A 23,622-nucleotide genomic window follows, 5' to 3' on the forward strand; every position below is an offset into this window, starting at 1 on the left:
GAGGGCACACATTACATCAGGGAGACAGAACGAAAGCATCCATCAACAAATACAAAACATGCAATTATATCAGCAGCTGCTTACCACAGTGATCAGGTGATTTCATACATCATATAATATATATATACAGACACACAAATTCTCACAAATTGTCACATGCACAACCTCATGCAGATAGAGATGTCCCACAGCTAACACCAGGTAAGCCTGACAAACTCCCCTGAGCTATGCTGTGGCTCACTGATAGGTCTGTCACAAAGAAGCTGATTCATATATCACTGCAAACCTGGAAAGTCCCCACCTGCAGAAAAAAAAAAAAAAGGCATCCACAGAGTACTGGAACTGCTACAAATTGTGTTAATTTCTGAGAGTTAACAAAAGGCATGTTTGGCAAACAGTTGGTCACTCATAGTTTTAATGAGTCTTTTATAGCAGTGGTCCTGCTGTGTTCTACCTTCATGCCAAAGAATCACAAATACAATTAAGTCCATAATTTTCCTTTGGGAGAAAGACACAATTTTTGTAGTTTTGTTGCTATTCACCACAATTGATTTTAAATCAAACACTCAATATCAGATTGAAGTAAAGTCTTTGAGTTTAAAGTAAAGGGTCTTTACAAAAGGTTTGCATTAACTACAGTCATTTTTATACATAGTCCCCCATTGTCAGAGGCTCAGAATTAATTGGACAATTGGCCGCTAGGTTTTATGGCCAGGTGAGGCATGTCCCCTAGTAGTTTGTGCTAGACATAACTGTTATTTTAAATACCTTAATGCTCCATAATTCAGTCTGTAGCAATTGATTTATACAAATACCCCATAGCACATAAACCATTATAAGACATTTAAAACATGGCATTTCATCTACAGCATCTACATTTCTGTTATTTTCATTTCTGCCACAGCTAAAGCAGAAATGTGGATTGTTTTCACTCAAAATTTTAAGTGACATCAACTGACATACACTTTTTATTGTTAATGCAAGTTTAGCAACAGCAAAACATCTCACACAAAATTTGAAATACTATGTTCCACAATATTTCAACTGAACTATCTGATTTTGGATTCAGATTCAATTTTTGTTGTTCTGAGTTCTGGCAAAAACAAACATTTTGTGACTTCCAGATAAATAATAAACAAACGTGCTGAACAAGATTTTGTTGATTTGGGTTCTTTTTTGCTGTTAGAAAAACACATAAAGTTACTCAGTTGATGTGAAAAACATTCACATCAACATTATTTGTGTTTCACACATGTAATGCAGCATATTTACACTAGACTGCCTTTTCCTGTGATTTTATTATACAACTGCGCAGCCATATCACTGATAACACACAGCTTCTATTTATTTTAAATAAAAAACTGCTACTGCTGTTGCCACAACTGTGAATTGCAGCCTTTCCTGTGCAACAAGGGGTTTCCACTTGGAAAAGACTGAGCCCCCGAGTTCTAAAACAGCAAATATAAAATATTTCATGAACTGGGCATCCAGTGATATATACTGCAGCTGAGCAGCTAACTTGTACAATACCCACATAACCTTTGGTCTGAACGCATGGAGCAAAGGTGACATGCCTTGTTGCCAGTTTTCTAATTCAACTATTTTGCACAATGAAACACAAACACACACACACTGGGAGGAGGGTGGGATGTAGGCCAAAGACAATTAGCAAGGAATGCTAGCCACCACAACGGCAAGTGGCTCAAAAAATACAGTTTATAGTATTTAGGTAGAGGCATCTTCATGAAGTACAAAGGTAAATGCTAGATTATGACTAATATGTGTAGAAAGAAATATACACTGTGCAATTATATTGTGTGGTATGAGATATGAGACACAGCAGGGCAATGAAAGGGGGAGGTAGGAGAATCTGTGGGACATGGAATAAATAATTTACACTACCACAAATCTATAGTGATATAGATCTGCTGAATCTGCTGACCTCCACCCCCTCAAAAAAACCCCAAAACAAACTTACTTTGTCTTACACAGCTATATATTACTCCTTTTTCCTCTGTATATGTGAGGTTATGCAGAACTATGTCCTGTGATCCAGCATCAAATAAAATGGAAGGGTCTGGTGAGCTGATAAGGATGTAGCTGGGAGAAATACCATTGCCCTCAGAGGGCACTTACATACAAACTGGAGATGGAGGAAAAAGGAAACCTCGACACTGGTAACACATTGACACAGAAACCGTGAGCGATAAACACTCCTCTGTTTTCTATTGCTGCAGAGACCTTCTAGCTCTGTAATAATAAGGGCTCTCTCTTCACTAGAAAGTGAGTTTTTTTTTTTTTTTTTTAATTGCGGTAAAGGTAGTGGGAAGGGTCACTGCTGTGAAAGAACATATAAAATTGGCTGAGACTGAAAATGAAAAAGAGGGTATAAATGATTCTATCCTCCTCTAGCTAAACACCTTTACCCTTGTTTAACAAAAAAGTGACACATACGTGAAATTCTTTTTCATTCTGATCGCAAAACAGACAAGCGTGAATACATGAGCAAAAGAAAAGGAGGACAGGGTTGGATACAATAGCAAAGCTCCATTAGTAAGTCAGTGGAGCATATAGTAATTATAAGGTGTACTCATGGGATGCCCTAAGTTGCCCTGACTGTCACTGCTATTATTGTTCTACACACAAGGGAAACAAGCACTTTTCGCTGTGAGTGCGTGCATATACATGTGTAATGGAAATGGAAAGAGGAGATATCAGAGTGTGATGGAGCGATATAAGCCGGCATTCTGCGACTGGATGATGTGAAAGTAATCACTGTTTTTCCTGGCCCTATGTGCGTGTTTAGCCTCAGGAAGGTGTGTGTGTGTGTTCTAAGATATATTTTCTGCACTGAGAGCTGAGCAGTAAGGTCAAGTGCGAGTAGTTTATAATGCTTCAGAGGTCAACCTGCCTACAGGTATGTAAGCCATATCAGAATCCTTGGTTTATATGTACACAAATGCATATTATTACTTTCGTTTCTGTGCGTGCTGGTGCGCATTTAAGTGCAGATGATCACCGAAAACACAAGTGTGCCAGCGCTCGTGTGTGTGTGTGTGTGTGTGTGCGTGTGTTACTCTCCAGACAGCTGCTGTGCTGTAATGTTAGCCGATGGGAGGAGCCTGTAGAATGTAAAGAAGTTCTCCGAGGAGAAACTCTCAACAGCTGCTGCTCAGTTCCTTCGGGCCTTTCTCCCTCTTTTGAACAGCAACTTTCTTCTCTGATCCTCTCTCTCTCTCCCTCCCACTCTCTCTCTTTCTCTTCACTCTTTCCCAGGGGATCCTTTTTCTTTTTTTGCTCTTAGCTCTTTAAATCCAGCGAGCGTGTGAGAGAATGTGCGAACACAACTGCACTGCAAGTATTTTACAACATACCTTAGTGTTTCAGTGTGTTGGCAAAGTAGTCTTTACTGCAATTTATTCTGTTTTTACTCTAAAGTAGAATTAATTTTTATAGGTTTTTTAATGTAGTTTATTATTCAGTTACAGCATGCTAATTGTGGGTTACTGGTTTGATAATAAAGAGGTAATTATTAGGTTGGCTAGCACATACATATGTCAAAAAAAGTTATCAGGTATTAGCCTTGTTTTATTAAAAGTTACGTCTGGGTAATTCATCTATCCATTCATCTTCTGCTCATCCAAGTCCAAGCCAAATCACGGTGGCAGCTGGCTAAGTAGGGTACCCCAGATGTTCTTCTCTCCTGCAGCATTTTCAGTTCATCCTGGTGCATCCCGAGGTGCTGCCTGGCCAAATGAGACATATCATCTCTCCAGCTGGTCTACCCTCAGGTCACCTCCCAGTTGGGTGTGCCCAGATAACCTCTAAAGGGAGGACAATGCCCGAACCACCCCACCTAACTCCTTTTGACACAAAGGAGCGGTGACCCTATTATGAGCTAATTTTCAGATAACAAGAGTCTAAGGCTGAGCCCAGCCACCCTACAGAGGAAACTCATTTTGGCAGCTTGTTTTTGTGCCCTCATTCTTGCAGTCACTACCCAGATCTCATGACCACAGGTTAGAGTTGGAACTTAGAGCGACTGACAAATCGCCTTCTGACTCAGCTCTCTTTTAGCAAAAGGTCCAGTATGCCCACATTACTGTTGAGGCCGCACCACTCTGCCAGTCCAACTCACACTCCACCTTCCCATCAGATCCTGAGATATATGAACTACCTTGCCTGGGGCAGCCTCTCTCCTCCAGCCCAGAGGGAGCAATACACCGGGTTAATCATTCAGCTCAACAGCTGGGTAATACTAATTTGTTAAATTGAAATACTCTGAAAACTGTTAACTGGGGCTGCAAAATGCATCTACTAGAGGCTTCTTAGACTCTTACACTTTTAGATTCAAAATAGTTACATTTGATGGGGGAGAGTACATCACTATCCACCACTAGCAAACCACCATTAGTTATTTCACATGAGGGATTTGTGTTTTCTCACTGCTCTCCCCCGCTCTCCATTTTGGATGCATAGTTTCAGTGGTTCTGGTTAAAAATAGTCCTGACCTTCTGTTTGAATAGTTTCACTAAATCGTGAAGTTGACTTAGGCTGCCATGGAAAAATTTAAATGACCTTTGACCCTTGAGGATTGATTCAAAGAGCACAACATTCCATTAACTTAGATTAACACACAAAGAGAGAGAGAGAGAGAAGTACATACACACAGTTTTCAATCTCTAAATAGACATTTGTTTAAACACATCAATTCCACATATTTATTGTTTTTAGCTTATAAACTCTGCTGGAAATTCATCTGATTTTGTTGTACTTGTCCCTCATTCCCTTACACACTCAACACAAAATTGCCGAACTAATTAAAATTAAAACACAACCAGCTGTGCCTTAATAACCAAACATCCCACAGGTGGTCCGGCTCTGCTGAGTGACATGTACTCACACGCTTGCTGAAACTCAAGTGGCGGGGGATCGGCCGCTATTTGGCTTAATAGCATGCTCGCTGATACAATCAATGAAATGAGTCGTTCTCGCTGTGAGACAGATACCAGAAATACAACAAATAAATGCAGACTCACACAAGTACATGCACACACTTAATACACAGGTACCATCACTATGTTCTCTTACTCATTATCGCACCCGAACAGCAAACACAGTCAGGCCACACAGGATATTAAACCTTAGGTCTGAGAGAGATAAACATTTAACAAAAGCGCTTTCTTTTTTTTTTTACTCATGCTTTGCCTCCTGTCCTCCTATCTCTCTTATTTCTTTAGAGCCCATATTTGTTTAAAGCCTGGAGCCAATGCAGATTTATGACCTCTTTATAAGGCATCCTGTTTTGTCCTTCACCACCAATCACTACTTTCATTTCCTCTCATCCTAACAGTGACTGCCCACTACACCATCTCCTCCCTTCAGCTTGCTCCCACCCCGTCTTACCTTTAAATCTATTTTAGTTCACTACATCTACCTTTCCCCCCCTTTTTCTTCTCTACTTTTTGAAGTCTCTCTATCAATTATCTTCTTCCATTGGTGCACACAGTCCCCTATTAATCTCTACATACATGCTGATCTTTTTCTTGCCTCATTGCTCTGGGGTCATGTGTGCTGCTGATTATGCAGGATGATGGAGCACATATTGTCAGTGGGGTTGCCACTAGAGTCTTGTTCATCCTGGATTCATCTCAACAGTGCTGAATAAAGCAGTCTGTATCTGTTTATGTGTGTGTATACTGAACTGTGTGGAGGACCAACCCTGTCAAAATTTAAAAGAAAGAAAGAAAGAAAAGCTTCCATCTAGAGCTGTACATTCTTTGCACGCTGATGTCAATTAACCAATAGTTAACAAGCTGACCTATGACATACTTTGAATGGCCTTGTGGTCATTTAGAGTCTAAATGACCACATTGTCTAAATTTTAGACAATGAGGCAGAAAAATCTAATCTAACAAAAGCTAACAAATAAATAAAGAACTTTGTGGAAATAAATGGGGGGGTTGGAAAATAATGCAGAATTCTTGCATAAATAAATAAAAACAAAGGTAAATAAATAGGGGAATTAATACAAACTGTAATACAGTCATGGTAAAAAGAAAGTACAGCCCCTTCCAGTTTTAGGGTTTTACATATCAGGACCTAAAAATAATCTGGTCTTAAAATTAGGTAAATACATCGTGACATATTACACAATGTTATTATTTGTTTAACAAAAACTAAGCCAAAAAAAATCAGAAAAAAAGGTGGAAAACATTCAAGACGGCTGCAAATCTTTCCAGGAGTGGACGCCCCAGCAAATGCACCCCAAGGTCAGACCATGCACTGCTCAGAGAAACGGCAAAGCACCCAAGAGCTGCATCACAGACTCTACAGGCCTCAGTTAGCATGTTAAATGTTAAAGTTCAAGACAGCACAATTAGAAAAAGGATGAACAAGTATTCTCTGGAGCTTGAAAAAGGCGACTGGACTTCTTTTTTGTTTCTTGAAGACGTTTCACCTCTCATCCGAAAGGCTTCTTCAGTTCTCAACCAAATGGTGGAGAGACCCAGGTATTTAAACCCCTGTGGGCGTAGTCCCCTGGAGGTGGTTATGACCCTCTATTGATCATGTGCTTGAACACATGTGCCCAGGTGTGAAGGGGGCGTGGGTCATATTTAATCAGTGGTTTCAGTTGAAACCAACTTAGGACTCCGCTCCATTGTTTCCTGTGGCCTATTGAGGTCACTGGAACAAAGGTGTGAATGGGGGTTGAGAACTGAAGAAGCCTTTCGGATGAGAGGTGAAACGTCTTCAAGAAACAAAAAGAAGTCCAGTCGCCTTTTTCAAGCTCCAGAGACTACTATGACCTGGATAACTGAGAATCTACACAGACATACGATGAACAAGTATGTTCTTGTTTGGAAAGGTTGCCAGGAGAAAGCCTTTGGTCTCTAAAAACAACATGGAAGCACGGTTGGAGATGTTTGGCCATAATGCAACACCATATACCAACTCGATGTGGGCTTGTTTTGCAGCCACAGGGCCTGGGCACCTTGCAGTCAGTGAGTTGGCCATAAACTCCTCTGTATAAGAAAACATTCTACAGTCAAGTATGAGGCCATCTATCTGACAGATAAAGCATGGCCCAAACACAACAGCAGAAAGGCTGACAAAGAATCAAGGTGTTACAATAGCACAAAGTCCAGACCTCAACCTGACTGAAACACTGTGGTAGGACTTCAAGAGAGCTGTACATAAATTAATGGCTGCAAACCTCAATGAACTGAAGCAGTTCAGAAGAGTTGGCCAAAATTCCTTTCCAATGATGTAAGAGAGTGATAAAGCTATTCAGAAAATGATTACTTCAAATGATTGCTGCTAAAAGTGGTTCTATAAGCTACTGAATCATGGGGTTTTTCTACATTTTGGCTTTATTTTTGCTAAATAAATAATGAAAGATGTGTAATATGTCATGTTGTTGTTCATCTGAGGCTGTAATTACCTAATTTTAAGACCTGCTAAGGAACAGATAATTTTTGATGTAAAATCTTAGAACTGAAAGTGGGTATACTTTCTTTTTTAACACTGTAAATACAGAACCAACTTTTATAAATAAAATAGCAATTTATGTAAACCACAGTAATTTATTTATTTTTATTTTGACACGTTCAGTCCTCCAGAATGTTGAGACCAAGCCAAACACTACTGAGTGACCATCAGATCCAGGCTGAACAAGCAGAGGGGACAGACAGTGGCTGTTATCCCTCAATAGGCTGACATTAAATGGCTAAATCAGTTTAAAGCTAATGTAACTAAACCTAGTGAAAGTAGCAGGAAGATCCCAGCGGGTAGAGGGAGGGCTGAGGGAAGAAGCAAAGGACACCGGGCGGAGTGACAGTAATCCTCCCTCATTGTTAGCAAGACTGAAAAGCACTGATCCTCTTGTTCTTTGTCAAATAAAGCAAAAGAAGATCTCACACTGCACACGCAAACAGCAAGCTACACAAACGTACTAACTCAATATACCCTTGATCCATATCAGACCCTCCAAGCTTGGTTTTACCGTGTCTGTGATTACATTTCATACAACAGATTTATTATGTATTCAACAACATTACCAACATTGGAGAAAATTTGTCCTTGAAGACTTGGTAACTTTTAGAAGAGGAGCTGACTGCCAGCTTTCAAATGAAACACTACAAATGCAACAAATTATTTGTAAAATTATTGAGCGTCTCCCCTTGAGTTTTTCCTTTGTGCAAAATCATCAGAAACTCAAAATGGTTTAGTGTGAAGCCCCCTGTAGATGCTGACACATATCCTCAGTGCACAAACCGACGCAGACGCTTTGACTCGCATTTTAAAAGAATTCTTCATGTCGACCTGCGCTCTCGTCCTGCTTGTTTCCATCTTTGCTGCTTTGTAGTCAAAGCACAGATGGATTTCACTGGGTCACACTGATGGGAGACTTTTAATTTCCTAATGGAATACCAGCGCTGTAGTGGGTGTGTGTCAGAACAGTGGTGCTGATAGGCCCACAAGCACAAGCGCTGTGTAGGTGCATGGTGTTGGGCAAAACTGTCAAGCAGAAATACAAGGTTAGAGCACACAGTTATAAAAGCTAGGAGAGGAGATTTTTAATGAAGAGAATGAACCAGCATTGTTTTCCTTCTCTCTCTTGATTAATGATTGGTTTTGATATGTCATTATAGCCGCTATTGATAAGAATCATCCTGCTAAGTGCTACTGATCTATAAACAAAGCTGCACCACAATTTGTTGATGATTGATGGATTCATTTAAACTGGTTTCCAAATATAAAAGCGAGTCGACGGAATGCTGCATCATGAAGTTGGCCACAAGCTCATCCATAAAGCAGTTATTGATGCAAAACATGGGCTTCCTCGATTTGTCTGCTCTGTCACAACAAATCATGGAATCAATCAATGTGGGGGAAATTTACATAATGCCGGTTATATCAAAGAGATTAAAATTGGGTGCAAGCTAGGAATCAATTTAGATGTCATCTTCTAGGAAGTGCAAGAAAAAACACACGGATGAATTACATCAAGAACAATTTGATTTCTGACGTGTGAATATTTTAGAGATGTGTTCAATGCTGTGCGAGGATTTTAGCTGGCTTATTATATGGCCAGACACTGCTCCCTCGAAACTCCTTGTATTAGAAAATACATACAGTGATTTTTTTAAGCTAATTTAGCTACTTTTGTGATTATATATATATATATATATATATATATATATATATATATATATATATATATATATATATATATATATATATATATATATATATATATATATATATATGTATACATATATATGTATACATATATATGTATAAATATATATATATATTTTTTAAAAAGGCAATGAATCCAAATCCAAAAGACCCACTGGGCTTGGAAACACTGATGCTGCAAAGACAGGAATAAAAACACAGAGACTACTGTTTTTTTGTCTGTTTGTTTTTGTTTTTTCATTATAAATTCTACACAGCTGGAGCGAAACAAAAAGATACATCAACACACCACAGAGGTCACAACAATGTACGACAAAATATACAGTATACAGTGAAAAGAGAAGTAAAGCATTTAAAAGGAATAAATTTAAAAAAAAACAAAACTGTCTCTTAGCAAGTGGGAAAGCATTGGAAAAAATTGTCAGTAGTTCCAAAATTAAGAATCCCCTTTCTAAAAAAAACAAAACAACTTTTATACTGTACCACAATATTTTTATATAAAACAAGTGAAAAAACAACCACCTATTTATCTTCACCTGACCCCCACAGGTTTGCTAACAGTCAATGTGTTTATGGCAAGATCAGCAGACAGACAGTGAAAAAAAATAAATGAGCCTTGTGGGCACAGAGAGTGGTTTGAAGTGACCTTTTTTTTAAAATATATATATAAAAAAATCAAGGCCGCTATTTCCAGTGTACAACAAAGTAAAAGCTCATGTCGACCCACTATCAAAGCTTTGTCGCCTGACGACGGTGTAGGGAATAAACAGTATATCGTACCTAAACACAGACAAACTCCTGCTGTGACACTCAAAAAGATTCATTTGGTAAAAAATAAAAGGGACATACTCCAGGAACCCCCCTCTCCCCCCCCCATCCCTCGAACACCGTCCCGCCCCTGCTTGTTTCAACCCAGAGTGAGCCTGTGCGAGTGATTACTCCCAACAGGTGAATCTGTGACTAGTGCACCGCAGCTGCTCCAAGTCCCAATTTGTTGTCATGGGAAAACAACAACACAGCAGGCTACTGTTTGAGATTGTCAACCATTTCACCAAATTACACCAATTTCACAGCCAATGCAAGTGAAAACTGGGCTTTCTAAGCAAAATCACTGTGTACCGTGCTTGTGAGGATGGTTTCTCAGCTTTCAGTTCACTGCCCCCAGGTTTCATCCTGCAGCAGAGGACTGAAACGCTGTGAAACACAGAAATAAATAGTAGCCTTTACTGCCAATAGCTCAGTAACCACAGACACTGTGGACTTCACATGATGCACAATGCTCTTCCTGCTTGAAAGACAGGGTAACCAATATTTGAATTTACAGCGGAAAACAGAAGCACATAGGAAAACAAGTGAACAGTTGGTGCACTGACATAATATACAAGTGTGCTGCAAATGGCAGGAACAAATTTGTACAACCTAATAGCTTGCTTGTTTGGTTGCTTTTCAGCTGGATTTAAAGAAAAAAAAAGGCAAGCAATTTTAGAAAGAGAATTGGTGTTGTTAAAAGCCTGGATTGTTTCTACTGAAAGCTAATTAGGGATATTGGAAAAAAAAAAATATATATATAAACAGTCACAGGTGGCAAAAATGCAATTAAACAACAATAAAGCAAACAGAGATTCTTTGAACAAAAAAACGTGACAGTTACGAGTGCCAAACAGCGTGCTCGTGGATTAAATGTGAGCGTAAATCATAGCTTGTTATGGAGGAGAATGAAACAGAGTAACAGCCGGTTTATTTTTGCCTAGTGTTACCAGCAGAGAGGAGAGAAATTTTAAGTGCCGACTCCAAAACAGAAAAGCTGTTTGGTGTTATGCTTGAATGCAGACTAACACCAGAAAAAAATGATTTTGGGATTTCCTTTGGGATCAATAAGAAGATTCTGTCACTGCGTTTAAGCGTGTGCCAATCATACTTCACAATACAGCGCTACTCTGCAGAGGAGTCAAAGACGCAATGGGTGAAAGAAGCCATGCTTATCCAGTGTTGTCACATTATGATTTCGCACATGTATTGTTTTAAACCTACGGCAGCACAAGTTGGATGGAAGAACTTTATCTTTAAAAAAAAAAAAAAGAAGATGAAAAAATTCAAAACAAACTCCACCCAACTTGGCTTATTGCAGGTTAGAACACAAGCATAGCCAATGCTGAACATGCTGTGCATCCACACCCCCTCAACATAAACCCATCTCCCTGCTCCACCTCTCATCACCCCCACCAGTTTAATGTCATCAGTCTAGTAAAAAAAAACAAATAGCCCTGTTGTCTTCATATCTGTTGTCCTCTTCCCTTCTTCCTTCTGTGAGCTATTTTCATCAACTGGTTTTATCACTGTCAGAGAGGAACAGAGAGAAACAACAACACTTAACATAAATATGACCACTATGCAAAAAGAACAAGAAATATACAATTTTTCTTTTGGGCAATTTAGAGAAAATGTGTATTTGTTGTCCATATCTGCATCAAATTACAGATTCACAGATTCTTTTACATCTAATTCAACAGTTAACAGCAGACAAATTAATGAATTTAGATGATTTAGATATAGCAGAACAGCAACAGTAACAATAATAAATCATTTGCATGTCATGGAACACTGCAGGTTTTCACGTTTGTGCATGAAATCTAAATAAGCATAAACCAAACCAATGCTTCTGCAAAACTTGATAAATTTGCATCTCCTCTCATCCCAAGACATTGAATACTGCTGTTCTGTCAGCAAAGATGCACACAAAGTGCCCTCTGGCTTTGGTGCCTTAAGCCACTGAGGCAATTTTGATTGCTGAGTGATCAAGAGCAATAAAGTCCTCATTAGGAGGTTGGCGAGTGAAAATAAGTACTTCAGATTTCACCTGCTTTTTACTTCTTGTTTAGGTTTAGGTTAAAGATTGATTGGGGTGTGGGTTAAGGTCTACACATTAAAAAGTTCTGCTTACGTATATGTGAGGACCTGGGAGTGATATCTGCGACACTACTGCCAAAACCATATTCACGGGACAGATGCCAAAAGGACACCTTATGTTGTAATGTCTTCTTTTCATATCTTGCAGTATTTTCAGAGAATTGTAGAGCATTATTAATGAACAGCAGTTGGAGTTGACAGGTAGAACCTGCACATTTTATCACAAAATACCATATTTCATGGACAGGATATCACTGCTGTGTAAGAAAACCACTTGAATAAATCCTTTGTCGAGCGTAGAAGTCAAGATTTGTTTTCAGAACCCAACAAACTGCGTCTGTGGTACACAGACAGTTCTCAGGCTGATATGTTTTAACGGCATCTCAGTAAAGAAATATTAACTTGATTATGTATGGAGAGACAGGCTTTTACAGCTCTCTTCTCTTCTCATTATATCCATTTCAAAAGCAAAGCTAAATGGTCCTGATATCTCCCCGTTCTAAAATGTCATCCAGTTTGCTGTCAGCGGTTTCAAAAGTTACATAAAACAAGGCTTTCACATTCAAGTCACACATACCGCCGCAGTAAATTTTAAGATGAAATGATCTACATTTGTGATGACATTTCCAGATGACTCCCTCCAGCTGTCACACCCCATCACGAGCTGGAGGGACCACTTTTTCAAGCCAGCTTTCTTTGAACTAAAACTGACTTTAGACTCTCAATCAGAATGACGGAGGTGTCTGAAGATATTTCTGGTGACTGTATCACTCGTGTCAGCCAGGTATCAAGGATCCTTTTAGGTTCGTAAATGTCTGCAGGACCGTGCTTAGGCTGGTGATGTTAAAAATACAAAGAGGAATATTGGCTGTATTCTTCCACGTCACTAAAAATTTAGAATTCACTTTAACTACATTAACTCGCCAAGTTAAACCTAATTCCCAATGGAGAAAACAAAATGTTAAGAGCCTGTATCTTAACATTCTTGTCCTTCTTGCTGCATGGCAGCTTGTTGGTCTTGCTTAGGAAGTAGAGGAGGGCCACCAGCAACAGGAGGAGCAGAACACACACCACCACGGCTATCACCACAGTACTGGAACCTGCCTGTTGCTTGTCAGCTACAGTGCCGCAATGGAAGGACATATGGGGAAGGGAGGGGTGTGGTGGGGTGGGGGAAGTTGGTGGAAGAGTGTGGGAAAATTTGAAGGGAGGAGAGATGTTGATGGGAATCATAGGAGAGTTGATCACGGTTGAGGAGGTGTGAGAATGTGGTAGGGAGAGAGGCCTGACCACAAACACTGAAAATAACCTTGATTTCTATGCAAATAGTAGATTCAAATTTGGAAAGGCTTTTTTTTTTTATCCAGTGTGCTGAATTGTCCTTGACTTGTCCCTTCCCGCTGTTGTTTTGTAGCATGATGACTCACATTCATGAATGCAGAATCAGACAAAGTCTCCTAAATTCTTGGAAAGATAAAATGCAGAGGTCAAGTGCTGACTTGCTCAGCTACGATAGCTGCCAACTGCTGCTCACTGTTGACCTACTGTTCTCAGTTCAGATTCACGGCCCTTGAAACCCCAGTCACTTGCTTTTCCTATTGTCCTAACCTGTTCTGTGGGCATCTTTTTGTTTAGGAGACCGTCCTCTTCATCGGCCTTGTCTGTCTTCATCTCCACCACAATGCCACTGTTGACATTTGCAGTATTCCTGGACAGAGAGACAGATCAAAGAAAACAAAAACAACGAAAGCAAAGGAAAAAGTCAGTGACATAAGCGTGTGTTGGGGTGATTTCATTGGTACTACAAATGCATCTATGTTAAACCGATTTAGTCTGATTGCTGTTTTGAAAAGAAGACTTGTGTTGCACTAATGCAGTTCTCCCAAAGTACCTGACATTTTTATATCCTGGAATTCTGCAAACCTTTTAAGATTTATTCATGTTTCCTCGTTATAACTGTTATTTTACTGTATTAAATCTCCAGCAAGCATTAAAAAACAACAACTGCTTCCCTGCTAATCAGGATATTTGAGCAAGATCTAATTTGCATCCTGATTGCTAGAGAAATTTTATTCTTGCAAGACAGATGGCACATTTGTAATTAAAAATGATTACCAAAACAAGTTTAGGAAAGTTGTTATTTGCATTTTGAAGCAAAAGCTTCAAAATGTATTTTATGATCAGCAATATTAATAATGCAATACAAATACATAAGTATAATGGCACAGCCTACAGCTTCTTTAACACGAGCAAACTACAACAGTTTTGCTTGTCATAATGTAGGGAAAAGGCCCAACTGGATCATAAAACTTTAAAAAGCAGCTTTAATAAATTATTTTACTCAATGCTGGTTTAAAAAAAAAGACAATTTCATATCCAAGATTGTATATTTAACTGACTGCACACATCTATTTTATTTCATTGATATTCTTTCTACCTTCCCCATTTGTCCTTTTTGTCATTGGTTTTCCATCTTTTTTAAACACTTTTTTAAGCACTTTGACTTTCATCCCTCCTCTCTACTCACACTTCCTTCTTGTCCTTCTTGCTGCATGGCAGCTTGTTGGTCTTGCTTAGGAAGTAGAGGAGGGCCACCAGCAACAGGAGGAGCAGAACACACACCACCACGGCTATCACCACAGTACTGGAACCTGCCTGTTGCTTGTCAGCTACAGTGCCGAAATGGAAGGACATATGGGGAAGGGAGGGGTAGGGTGGGGTGGGGGAAGTTGGTGGGAGAGTGTGGGAAAATTTGAAGGGAGGAGAGATGTTGATGGGAATCATAGGAGAGTTGATCACGGTTGAGGAGGTGTGAGAATGTGGAGTTTTTGATTCGCAAAAGTCAGTGGTAGGGAGAGAGGCATCATTAGGGGTGGTTGATTGGTGAGGGTGAAAAGGAAGAAAAGGAAGAGGAAGGGAATTGATTTAATTCGGGTTATCATGGAAAGGAGAGAATGGGAGGATAGAGAGGGTGAGGGTGAGGGTGGATGGAGTCCAGGTGAAGACAGTTGATGAATGAGTAGTTGGAAAGGTGGGGGGAGGATAAGGGGGTGGGTGGGGGGGTTGGGATGTGGGGTTAGTCTAACTTTTGAATGCAATGACTGAAATGTGATGGGACCCAAAAACAGGGCCTGCACAGACAATACTAGACAGCTAATAAGAGCCAGAAAACAACACTGAAAATACTCACCCAACCACCTACACTTGTATTACTGTACTTGTGAGGATATGATGCAAGAATCTTTTTTCTCAAACTGACATTATTAACCCTGTAAAGATTTCTGAATGCAATTAACACCCAGTCATGCTATGGCCATTAAGAATATGATACTGTTCATTGGTTCTGAGCACTGATTTTCTGGCATCTCCAGGAAAACGTCAGCAAGAGTACTTGTGCTTTACTGAGCTGAGTTAAACTGCAGCGCTATGAGGCTGATATAATCTGTGCTGTGAAGGATTAGGTGGAGGAATGCTTCCTTTCAAGTATTTGCTTAAAAAAAGGAAACCTTGAACATTTCCACCAAAATATTTTGTGAATGGGCTGGATGCAGGAAATCTTCTCTAAACCCCAAAGTTATGAAATTAATTTACTTTTGAATAAATCATTAAGACGATGTGATCCTCTGGATATATTTAATTTTCAAAACAAACAAACAAAAACGTGATATCAATGTTGAGCCGTCTTTTTTTTGGTTTGTTTCCTGCAGCTGTGGTAAGGCACTTCTCTCAACATTCCCAATTTTTATGACTATTTTGGTAAATCACCACTTTCATTTCAATCAAAAACAGCACACAATACAGCTCATTATTTTTTTTCCCAGTGCTTTTTTGTAACATGGGGGTTTTGGCCTGTTTATAACACAAAACAAGGCATCTGGATGTGTTAATTCACACTTCAGAAGACATCAAATTTTTAAAAAAAATTCTTGGGACCAAATTATTTAGTTGACTATCAGACTAATCAAAAAGAAAAATATTCATGATTGATCTGTGAGCTGCATATCTTAGCATATAGCATATAGCATATCTTCTCAACTACAGTAATACAAGTACAGATACACAAAAACTCTTGTAAACACAAATACATAAAACCTGTGTGTGTGTGTAAACAGTCATCAATACACACACAGCAACTTACATTTGTAGACGAACACCATACACATGTCAATAGGGTTAGCGATACAGACCTGACTTTAGCACAGGGTTTCCAGAGAGCAGCACTTTGAGAGAAAAAGAGGTTCTCAGTCCCATGGCATAGCATAGCAAAGCAACAACCACAACACACATAGCACACACCACTAAGAACATATGTAGCTAAAGTTACATGATCTACACACAGCATCGCATGAGCAGAGAAAAGTGGAAAAAGCAAGGAAGGCAGCTGGGAAGAAGAGGTGACCAAACAGACACAGTAAAGAAACGAAGAGAGGAGTGGAAGGAATAGAATAGAATAGAATCCTTTATTGTCCCCAAGGGGCCACAAAAACTTTTGGTAGCATCCACAAAATATAGGACAGACATCATACAAAGATGACAAGAGAAGAAGAATAACAATATACAATATCCACAGTGTTCGGTAGCAAGTGGGCAAATATACAAGATTACAGTACAGCAGAGGGAAGTGTGTGTGTGTGTGTGTGTGTGTGTGTGTGTGTGTGTGTGTGTGTGTGTGTGTGTGTGTGTGTGTGTGTGTGTGTGTGTGTGTGTGTGTGTGTGTCATGGAAGGGGTGGGGCAATAGGAAGTGGATGGAGGGGAGTTTCTAGATTACAGGGTCTGTACAACAAAGAGTCCTGAGAGAAGAAGGGAGGAGAGGAAGAGTAGGAGGAGGGAGAAGGCTCTACCTTCAGCTGAGTTGTCAACTGCTGGAAGAAAGGAGAACAAAAAGAAGAAGAACAGAGTGGTTATAAAGCTGTAAAAGGGTCATTCAAGACTGGGTAGCACCAGTTACATCTTAGTTATTAACAATTTTAGTAAGAACTCATTTTAATAAGCAAGCGGTAGCTATACAAGATAAGCTCAAATTCAATTAAGCCTTTTATAAATTTAGGTAAAGGTTTGTTTATTTACGTCTTCACACTTGGATTAATGTGTGTGACTTTGATTTCATGCAGTTTAGAAAAAGTGAAAGAAGATTATATATTATACTTGATGTTATTAGTAGGCTACAGATTTAGTTTTAAGTTACTGGCAGAGCATTGGCACAAATGGAGGCATACTCGTGTTACCTTTGTGACGTGTAATCATGAAATCAAAGAAAAGAAAATCATCAGATCAGATCACGTTACAGAATTCTTTCTTCGCTCATATCTATTTGAGTTAGATCACAAACATTAAACCTGGACACTTCCTCAGGAAAGGAATTTTGCTGTTCTGGCTGCACGGATCATTGCAACTTCTGTGTATACTTGTGGGTTACTGTGTGTGTTCCCTTTGTGTACACATATAATAACAATAACCCTTTGATCACTCACACAAAGTATTTGTGATATACACAACTAACTAACTGTAAAAACTGTTATGGGGGGGCAAAATCCCTGTCTCAGACATCTGTAGATATTTGGTCAGCATCATTTGAGCCCTAAAGTTACATTTTTTCACTAAAAAGACTCAGTAACTTTCGGTGTCATCTGTTTCCAGTTCAGCTTGTTTAACTGAATCACACTTTCAGGTTAATTAAGAAAACACGGCGATGAAGGAGAGCTGCCATAAAGTTTTTGCTTGTTACACTGACCTTGTTTGAGAGATACTGGGAAGGTCGCGCTATCTGCTCCGTGCTCATTGGAGGCCTCACAGGTCACCCCTTCCTTCAAGATCTCGGCTGTGGCTTTCAGGGTCAGAGTGCTCACCATCTTGTTACCTTCCACTGATACCGACTGATAGGGAAGATAAATGGAAGAAAGTGAGATAGAGAAAGGCCAAAGCAAAAACAGGATTTTTCACAAAATCCTTCTTTGTCTCTTGCTTATATAAGTTTGCAGCATAATTTTTCTCTTATTAATATTATTCGCTTGCTATTTGCCTTTGAAAGTCCTGTTCCTATCATTTTAAACAAACTTATGATACTTGGGATATTTCTCTCTGGCTCTCACTAGAGAGAGAAAAAAAAAAGATCTGCTCATGAAAATGATTAGCTGTGCAAGTTTAAACAGCTCTCATTTTTGATCTTACAAACGTCACTACTTGCTTCTGACATGATCCCGTTTTTCAAAAAGATAATTAAAATTTTATCTTATTTTATCACTTTATGTAATATTTAATAATGAAGCTGTACTTCCTCTACAAGTTTCTTTAAAGCTGTTCTCTTTTTTTTTTCTTTTTCTAAAGCGTTTGAAGTTTTTACACAGCGCTCCACCAAGAAGATCTTAATATGTTAGGAAAAAATAACACTTGAATCTTTTCATATTGACATAATGAAAACACAAATAGTAACAGCACTGTTTTGTTTGAAATACTTCTTACTAATACTTTTCCAGAAAAGTTACAATGCCTCTACCAAGTGATTCCTGTAAACTGCAAAGAGTAATGTGGTAAAACTCTGACTCATTTTTGGCTCAGATGTCTACCTCTTCTCCTGAGGGTTTCCAAGTAAACTGAGGACGAGGTAAACCATAGGCTGAGCACTTCAGGGTGACCTTGTCTCCTTCCTTCCCCACCTCCCCAGGAGCAGGAGGGTCAATCCTTGGCTTTCCTTGACAGAGTATAAGAATGTTATGGGTAAACAAAGTGAACAATGCTGCATAACTTCAAACAGGTACACACAAAATTCCACATCAGTTTTCTGGCCATTAAGGAAGCAGTGTCTACTCCGAGCTGCTCCCAGTTCCTTCCTCTAATCAAAACAATACTCCACAGACTCTAGCATTAAAAACTAATCCAGCACATAATATCATTGTAATTATACTTAGTGTATTTGGTATTCTGTAGTGGTTTATTGTTATTGTTTATGCTATTTATTAATTTTTATCACCATTTTATTGTCATCATCTGCTGACATCTCTGATTGGAGTAGGCAGCACACATACAGATCTTTTTGTTTTTTTAGGGAAGAAGAGTCACATGGCATGTGACACGCCCCATTTTATGTGAGTGTGCAGAGTGAAAGAAACAGAGGAAGTTGATAACCACCATTGTGATACTGTTATCTTAGCCTGGGGTTTAAGGTTTCATCAAGCCAGCCAAAGCAAAGAATGCCTGGCTGTGTTGAACTTTCTTTTTAGTGTACCCCTCAGGATGGGTAATTTAGGAAAAAAAAAAAAAAATTACTCTTCTTACAGTAAATGAGGAATTCCTCATTTATTTCCAAGCAGTAGGCGTCACACTGCTTTAAGTTACTCTCAAAGGATCTAGCAGTGAAGAAATATGACAGTGCATGCAGTACGAGCATGTTAGTGTGGTTTAGATGTGTTTGTGTGTGCATGAAAATATAAAATGCCAATATGATTAAAATCACCTCTCTGAGTCTTATCCAGATACATTTTTAAAAGTTTTTCTGAGGTGTGCTGGCCTATGAGTGAGTGTATTTATTTACTACGACTAGGATTTATTGATGCATTTTACCTTTGACTATGAGGCTGACACTAGCCTGGGCTGTCAGTCCTGGCACAGATGGAACGGCTCCAACACAAACATATTCTCCACCGTTATCATAGGAAACAGCTTGTATTGACAGAGTGCCGTTCTGAGACAGCACCTCAGAGCCCTGCAGAAACACAAGCACACTGAAATAAAACTGGACTCACACTATTATACCTCTGCTCTTTTTTTAATTCCCTCTGAATGTGTGAGTAGAACAGCACTGTGAATATCTAATTTGATGGCACGCCACTGCGATGGGAAAGCAGAAGAGGAGTCTTCACACACGCTGTTTGAAAGCGCAGTGATAACAAATCAACATCAGTCCTCCATGTTGAACCTGTCTCTTGCGGTTCTTATCAACTTCTTCACATAGGAATTGATCTTTCTTAGAACAAACACATTCTCTGGCCAGAAAACCAGCTGGTCAGTAAGTTTCTATCACACACAAGAGACGCAGCAATACACAGGCTACAACAATAGACGTGACCCTGGAGGACCACTCTGCACCTAACAACTGGAGAAGCAGGAATGAATGAATACCAAACACACCGATCATATCATACTTACATGCAGTTTTAGAGTATCACAATGTAAGATCCTTGAAATAAACTGAACGACTGAACAAATCATCTGTAAACAAATAGGTTTTTAAACATGTTATGCTCATCTGCCACAAAAAAGGAGACAGAAAATACACCATACGTGATTCCGCTGGCTATCAAGCTGGCCTCCAGTTGCCCTTCAAAGTTCTGAGTCATAGAGGATAAAGTTATTTCTTTACTGTAAAACTAAATATATCCACAAAAGAGGGAAATTGTATGTATAATACACTACTCTCCATTAGGACACAGCACAATGAAGCCCACTGTGTGTGGCATGGCCACAGCTGTTAAAGGGAGCCATGCAATAGACCTAAAGATGCTGTGTGGCAGCTACACACAAAAAAGTTCTGCATTGCATAACAAGCACTGTCCAGTCTACAAAGTTGGACCCTCTTTTGCTTTCAGAACTGTCTTCATTGTTCAAGGCATAGATTCATCAAGGTGCTGCAAATATTCCATTGGTCAATATTGCCATGATAGCACTGCACAGTTCTGCAGATTTGTCGGCTGCACATCCATTATGTGAACCTCCCATACCACAACATCCCAAATGTGCTCTATATGACTGAGAGCTGGTGAATGTAGAGGCTATTTGTCTACAGTCAACTCCCTGTCATGTTCAAGAAACCAGTTTGAGATGATGTGAGCTTTGGGACATTTGTTATCTTGTAGGAAGCAGCCATCAGAAAATGGGTACACTGCAGTCACAAAGGGAAGGAGGCGCTCAGCAGCAGTATTTTGGTTTGCTTAAACCCTCAGTTGATACTAAAAAAAAAATCTCTCACACTATTACATCGCCACCAACAGCCTGAAACACTGATACAAGACAGGAGAGGTCCATGTTTCATGGTGTTAATATCAAATTCTGACCCTACCATCAGAACATTGTAGCAGAAATCAAGACTCATCAGATGAGGCAATTGTTTTTCCAGTCTTCTATTGTCCAATTTTGGTGAGCCAGAGTGAATTGTAGCCTTAGTTTTCTGTTCTTCGCTGACAGGAGAAGCATCCAGAGTGGTCTTCTGCTGCTGTAGGCTGAACATGCTGCGCATTCAAAGATGCTTTTCTGTATACTCTGGTCATAACGAGTGGTTAATTGAGTTCCTGTTGCCTTCCTATCGGCTCAAAGCTGTCTAGCGATTCTCCTCTGACCTCTGACATGAACAAAGCATTTTCACTGAGAGACCTGCCGCTCACTGGAGATTTTCTCTTTTTCAGGAGGTCATCTTGACCATGTCTACATGTCTAAATGCAATGAGTTATGGCCATGTGATTGACTGATTAGATATTTACATTAACAAGCAGTTGAACAGTTCCTAATATAGTGGGCAGTGAGCGTATGGAGGATTGAATTCTTGTTAGCTGGCCAGTGTTGTGAATATATAACACTGACAAGTTTTCAGTTAAAAAAACTAGAATACTTAAAAAGAACTCGATGGGAAGATGAGGTGTAATTTTACGTCCTGTTGTTTCTGGTTCAATATAAAAAACTGCCAGCATACATACAAATATTGAAATTTGAAAAAAAAGGGGGGGGGGGGGGCAGGGTATCCTTTGGTATTATTAGAAATATACTATATTAGAAAGATTGAGAAAATTATGACACACACACACACCTTTTTCCACTGTACTGTATGATCACGGGAGGCCTTGGTCTTACACTGCCATGTCACCTTTTCTCCAAGCTTGACAGTTTGAGAGTCAGGTGGTGTTACCTTCACTGGGTCAATGTCTGATAGAGAGAAAACAGACAGCAATTAAAAATAGGGTGGGAGACAACTGAAAGCTGTTGACCTCATTTACATTCTGGGACATTAAATAAGTGCCAATTCAAATTAAAAAGCTTCTCATCACTTAAACAACCATGTAATATGGCTCTTAAAATGGCAGCACTGAGCAGAACATTACGAGGGGGGTTTTTGTAAGTACAAAGCTAATGCACTTACTCTGAAGTTAAACCCATTTTGAGCCCAAGTTAAACCCTTTCCTTGCACTTTCTAGGTTATCACTGCTTAATGTGTGTGATAAGATCAAATTAAACAGTGTGCTTGGGATAACATTAAAGTAACGGACGAAGTGTGAAAAATTGAATTGGATATCGCCCGGCTGACTGAATTTCATTAGAGCCTATTCCACGGTAACCTTTTTTAATTCTGTGATTTACTGATGAAAAGAAAGGCTTCCTGAATGGGGAAAGCCCACAAAAACAGGGGCTGCATCGTTCCTTCCGTGTGTTAACCCTCTTTAAATCAGCATTGTGTGTCTTTGGATATGTTTGGCTCACTCACAGTTGACAGTGAGGTTGATCGTGCCAGTCAGGTTAGCATCTAGGTTATCAAAATCCATTGCTGAGCACTTGTACTCTCCAGCATCAGTGCGCTTGACAGATTTCAGTGTGACAACACCATTCGGACCCACGATTGGTGTTTCCTGAAGATTAAATGACAGGAGTTATGAGTAAAGACTAAGGGACAGAGATTGCAGCGGAGAAACAAATGAGCAACACAACGAGCAACACAACGTTGCTCTGTCTTTATCAAACGTGTGCATGAAATGATCTCGTACATTTTTAATGAAGTCAAATGGAGGCTGAGGGTTTCCATCGGTCTCACATATCATAGTTACAGTGTCACCCTCTTTGACTGGACCAGTGCTATTCAGGTAAAAGGTAGCTTTCTCAGAGGGATCTAGACAGATAAGAACAGACATGGAACAGGTGAAAATTCCTTCAGTGGTTACATTTCACTGTTAAACTGTACATAATCAATCACAAATGAACAATGCATTCCAGCAGAAATACTTTCCCAGTGCCAAATGTGATTTCTATCATATTAAGGACTTCTCATCACTTTTTAAACCTGGAGGTGGACATTTCTCCATCTTTTGGTTTTTGGCCATTTATGAATTCCTGTGTGAGAAGCTATTAAAAATTAGCATCTGATAAAAAAAATAATTGCTAATTGGTTTAAATGAATATGTCACCAAAGTTCACAAATCACATGCTCCTAGAAGGGAACTGAAAGACCTCTAGCTGGATAACCTCCCAACAAACCCTGCGCCCGCCTCTCTACTTACAGTTTAGGTTGATCTTGATGCGGTCAGAATTCATTGTTTGGATGTTGTTCCCTGGCATGCTGTACTCCACAGTGCAGTAAAACTCAGAATCCTTGTCAGCTTTAGTGGGCTGCATGTACAGAGTGCTTCTAACAGTGAAGAGACCTGAGGCCTCCTTCACCAGTGAGGGAACCATGTATGTCTCTGACAGACAGGAAGGATGGAAAAAGGGCAAAAAGTTCTTAAACTGAATGAATGCAGTAGATCAGATTATGAAAT

At 39.5% G+C, this 23,622-nt stretch overlaps 1 protein-coding gene across 5 annotated transcripts in view; it reads right to left on the reverse strand.

Annotated features, from left to right (window-relative positions):
• Nucleotides 1–10,098: 10,098 nt before the first annotated feature.
• bcam (basal cell adhesion molecule (Lutheran blood group)) overlaps nt 10,099–23,622 on the reverse strand; it is a 63,865-nt gene continuing 50,341 nt past the window's right edge. Inside the window, exons 6-17 of one of the 5 annotated variants that reach the window (XM_030748886.1) lie at nt 23,365–23,547; nt 22,855–22,976; nt 22,578–22,719; nt 21,906–22,021; nt 19,670–19,811; nt 18,676–18,800; nt 17,844–17,985; nt 16,954–16,971; nt 16,299–16,331; nt 14,639–14,780; nt 13,720–13,819; nt 10,099–11,540 (exon numbers count right to left, since the gene is read on the reverse strand). In XM_030748886.1, the coding sequence (XP_030604746.1) occupies nt 11,538–11,540; nt 13,720–13,819; nt 14,639–14,780; nt 16,299–16,331; nt 16,954–16,971; nt 17,844–17,985; nt 18,676–18,800; nt 19,670–19,811; nt 21,906–22,021; nt 22,578–22,719; nt 22,855–22,976; nt 23,365–23,547 (1,268 nt within the window). In that variant the 3' untranslated portion in view covers nt 10,099–11,537. Of the gene's footprint in view, nt 11,541–13,719; nt 13,820–14,638; nt 14,781–16,298; nt 16,332–16,953; nt 16,975–17,843; nt 17,986–18,675; nt 18,801–19,669; nt 19,812–21,905; nt 22,022–22,577; nt 22,720–22,854; nt 22,977–23,364; nt 23,548–23,622 lie in introns of all 5 variants that reach the window. The other 4 variants (XM_030748885.1, XM_030748888.1, XM_030748887.1 and 1 more) reach the window with 4 other exon arrangements.

Source organism: Archocentrus centrarchus, chromosome 16 (genome assembly GCF_007364275.1).
Source record: "Archocentrus centrarchus isolate MPI-CPG fArcCen1 chromosome 16, fArcCen1, whole genome shotgun sequence".
Classification (NCBI taxonomy): domain Eukaryota; kingdom Metazoa; phylum Chordata; class Actinopteri; order Cichliformes; family Cichlidae; genus Archocentrus; species Archocentrus centrarchus.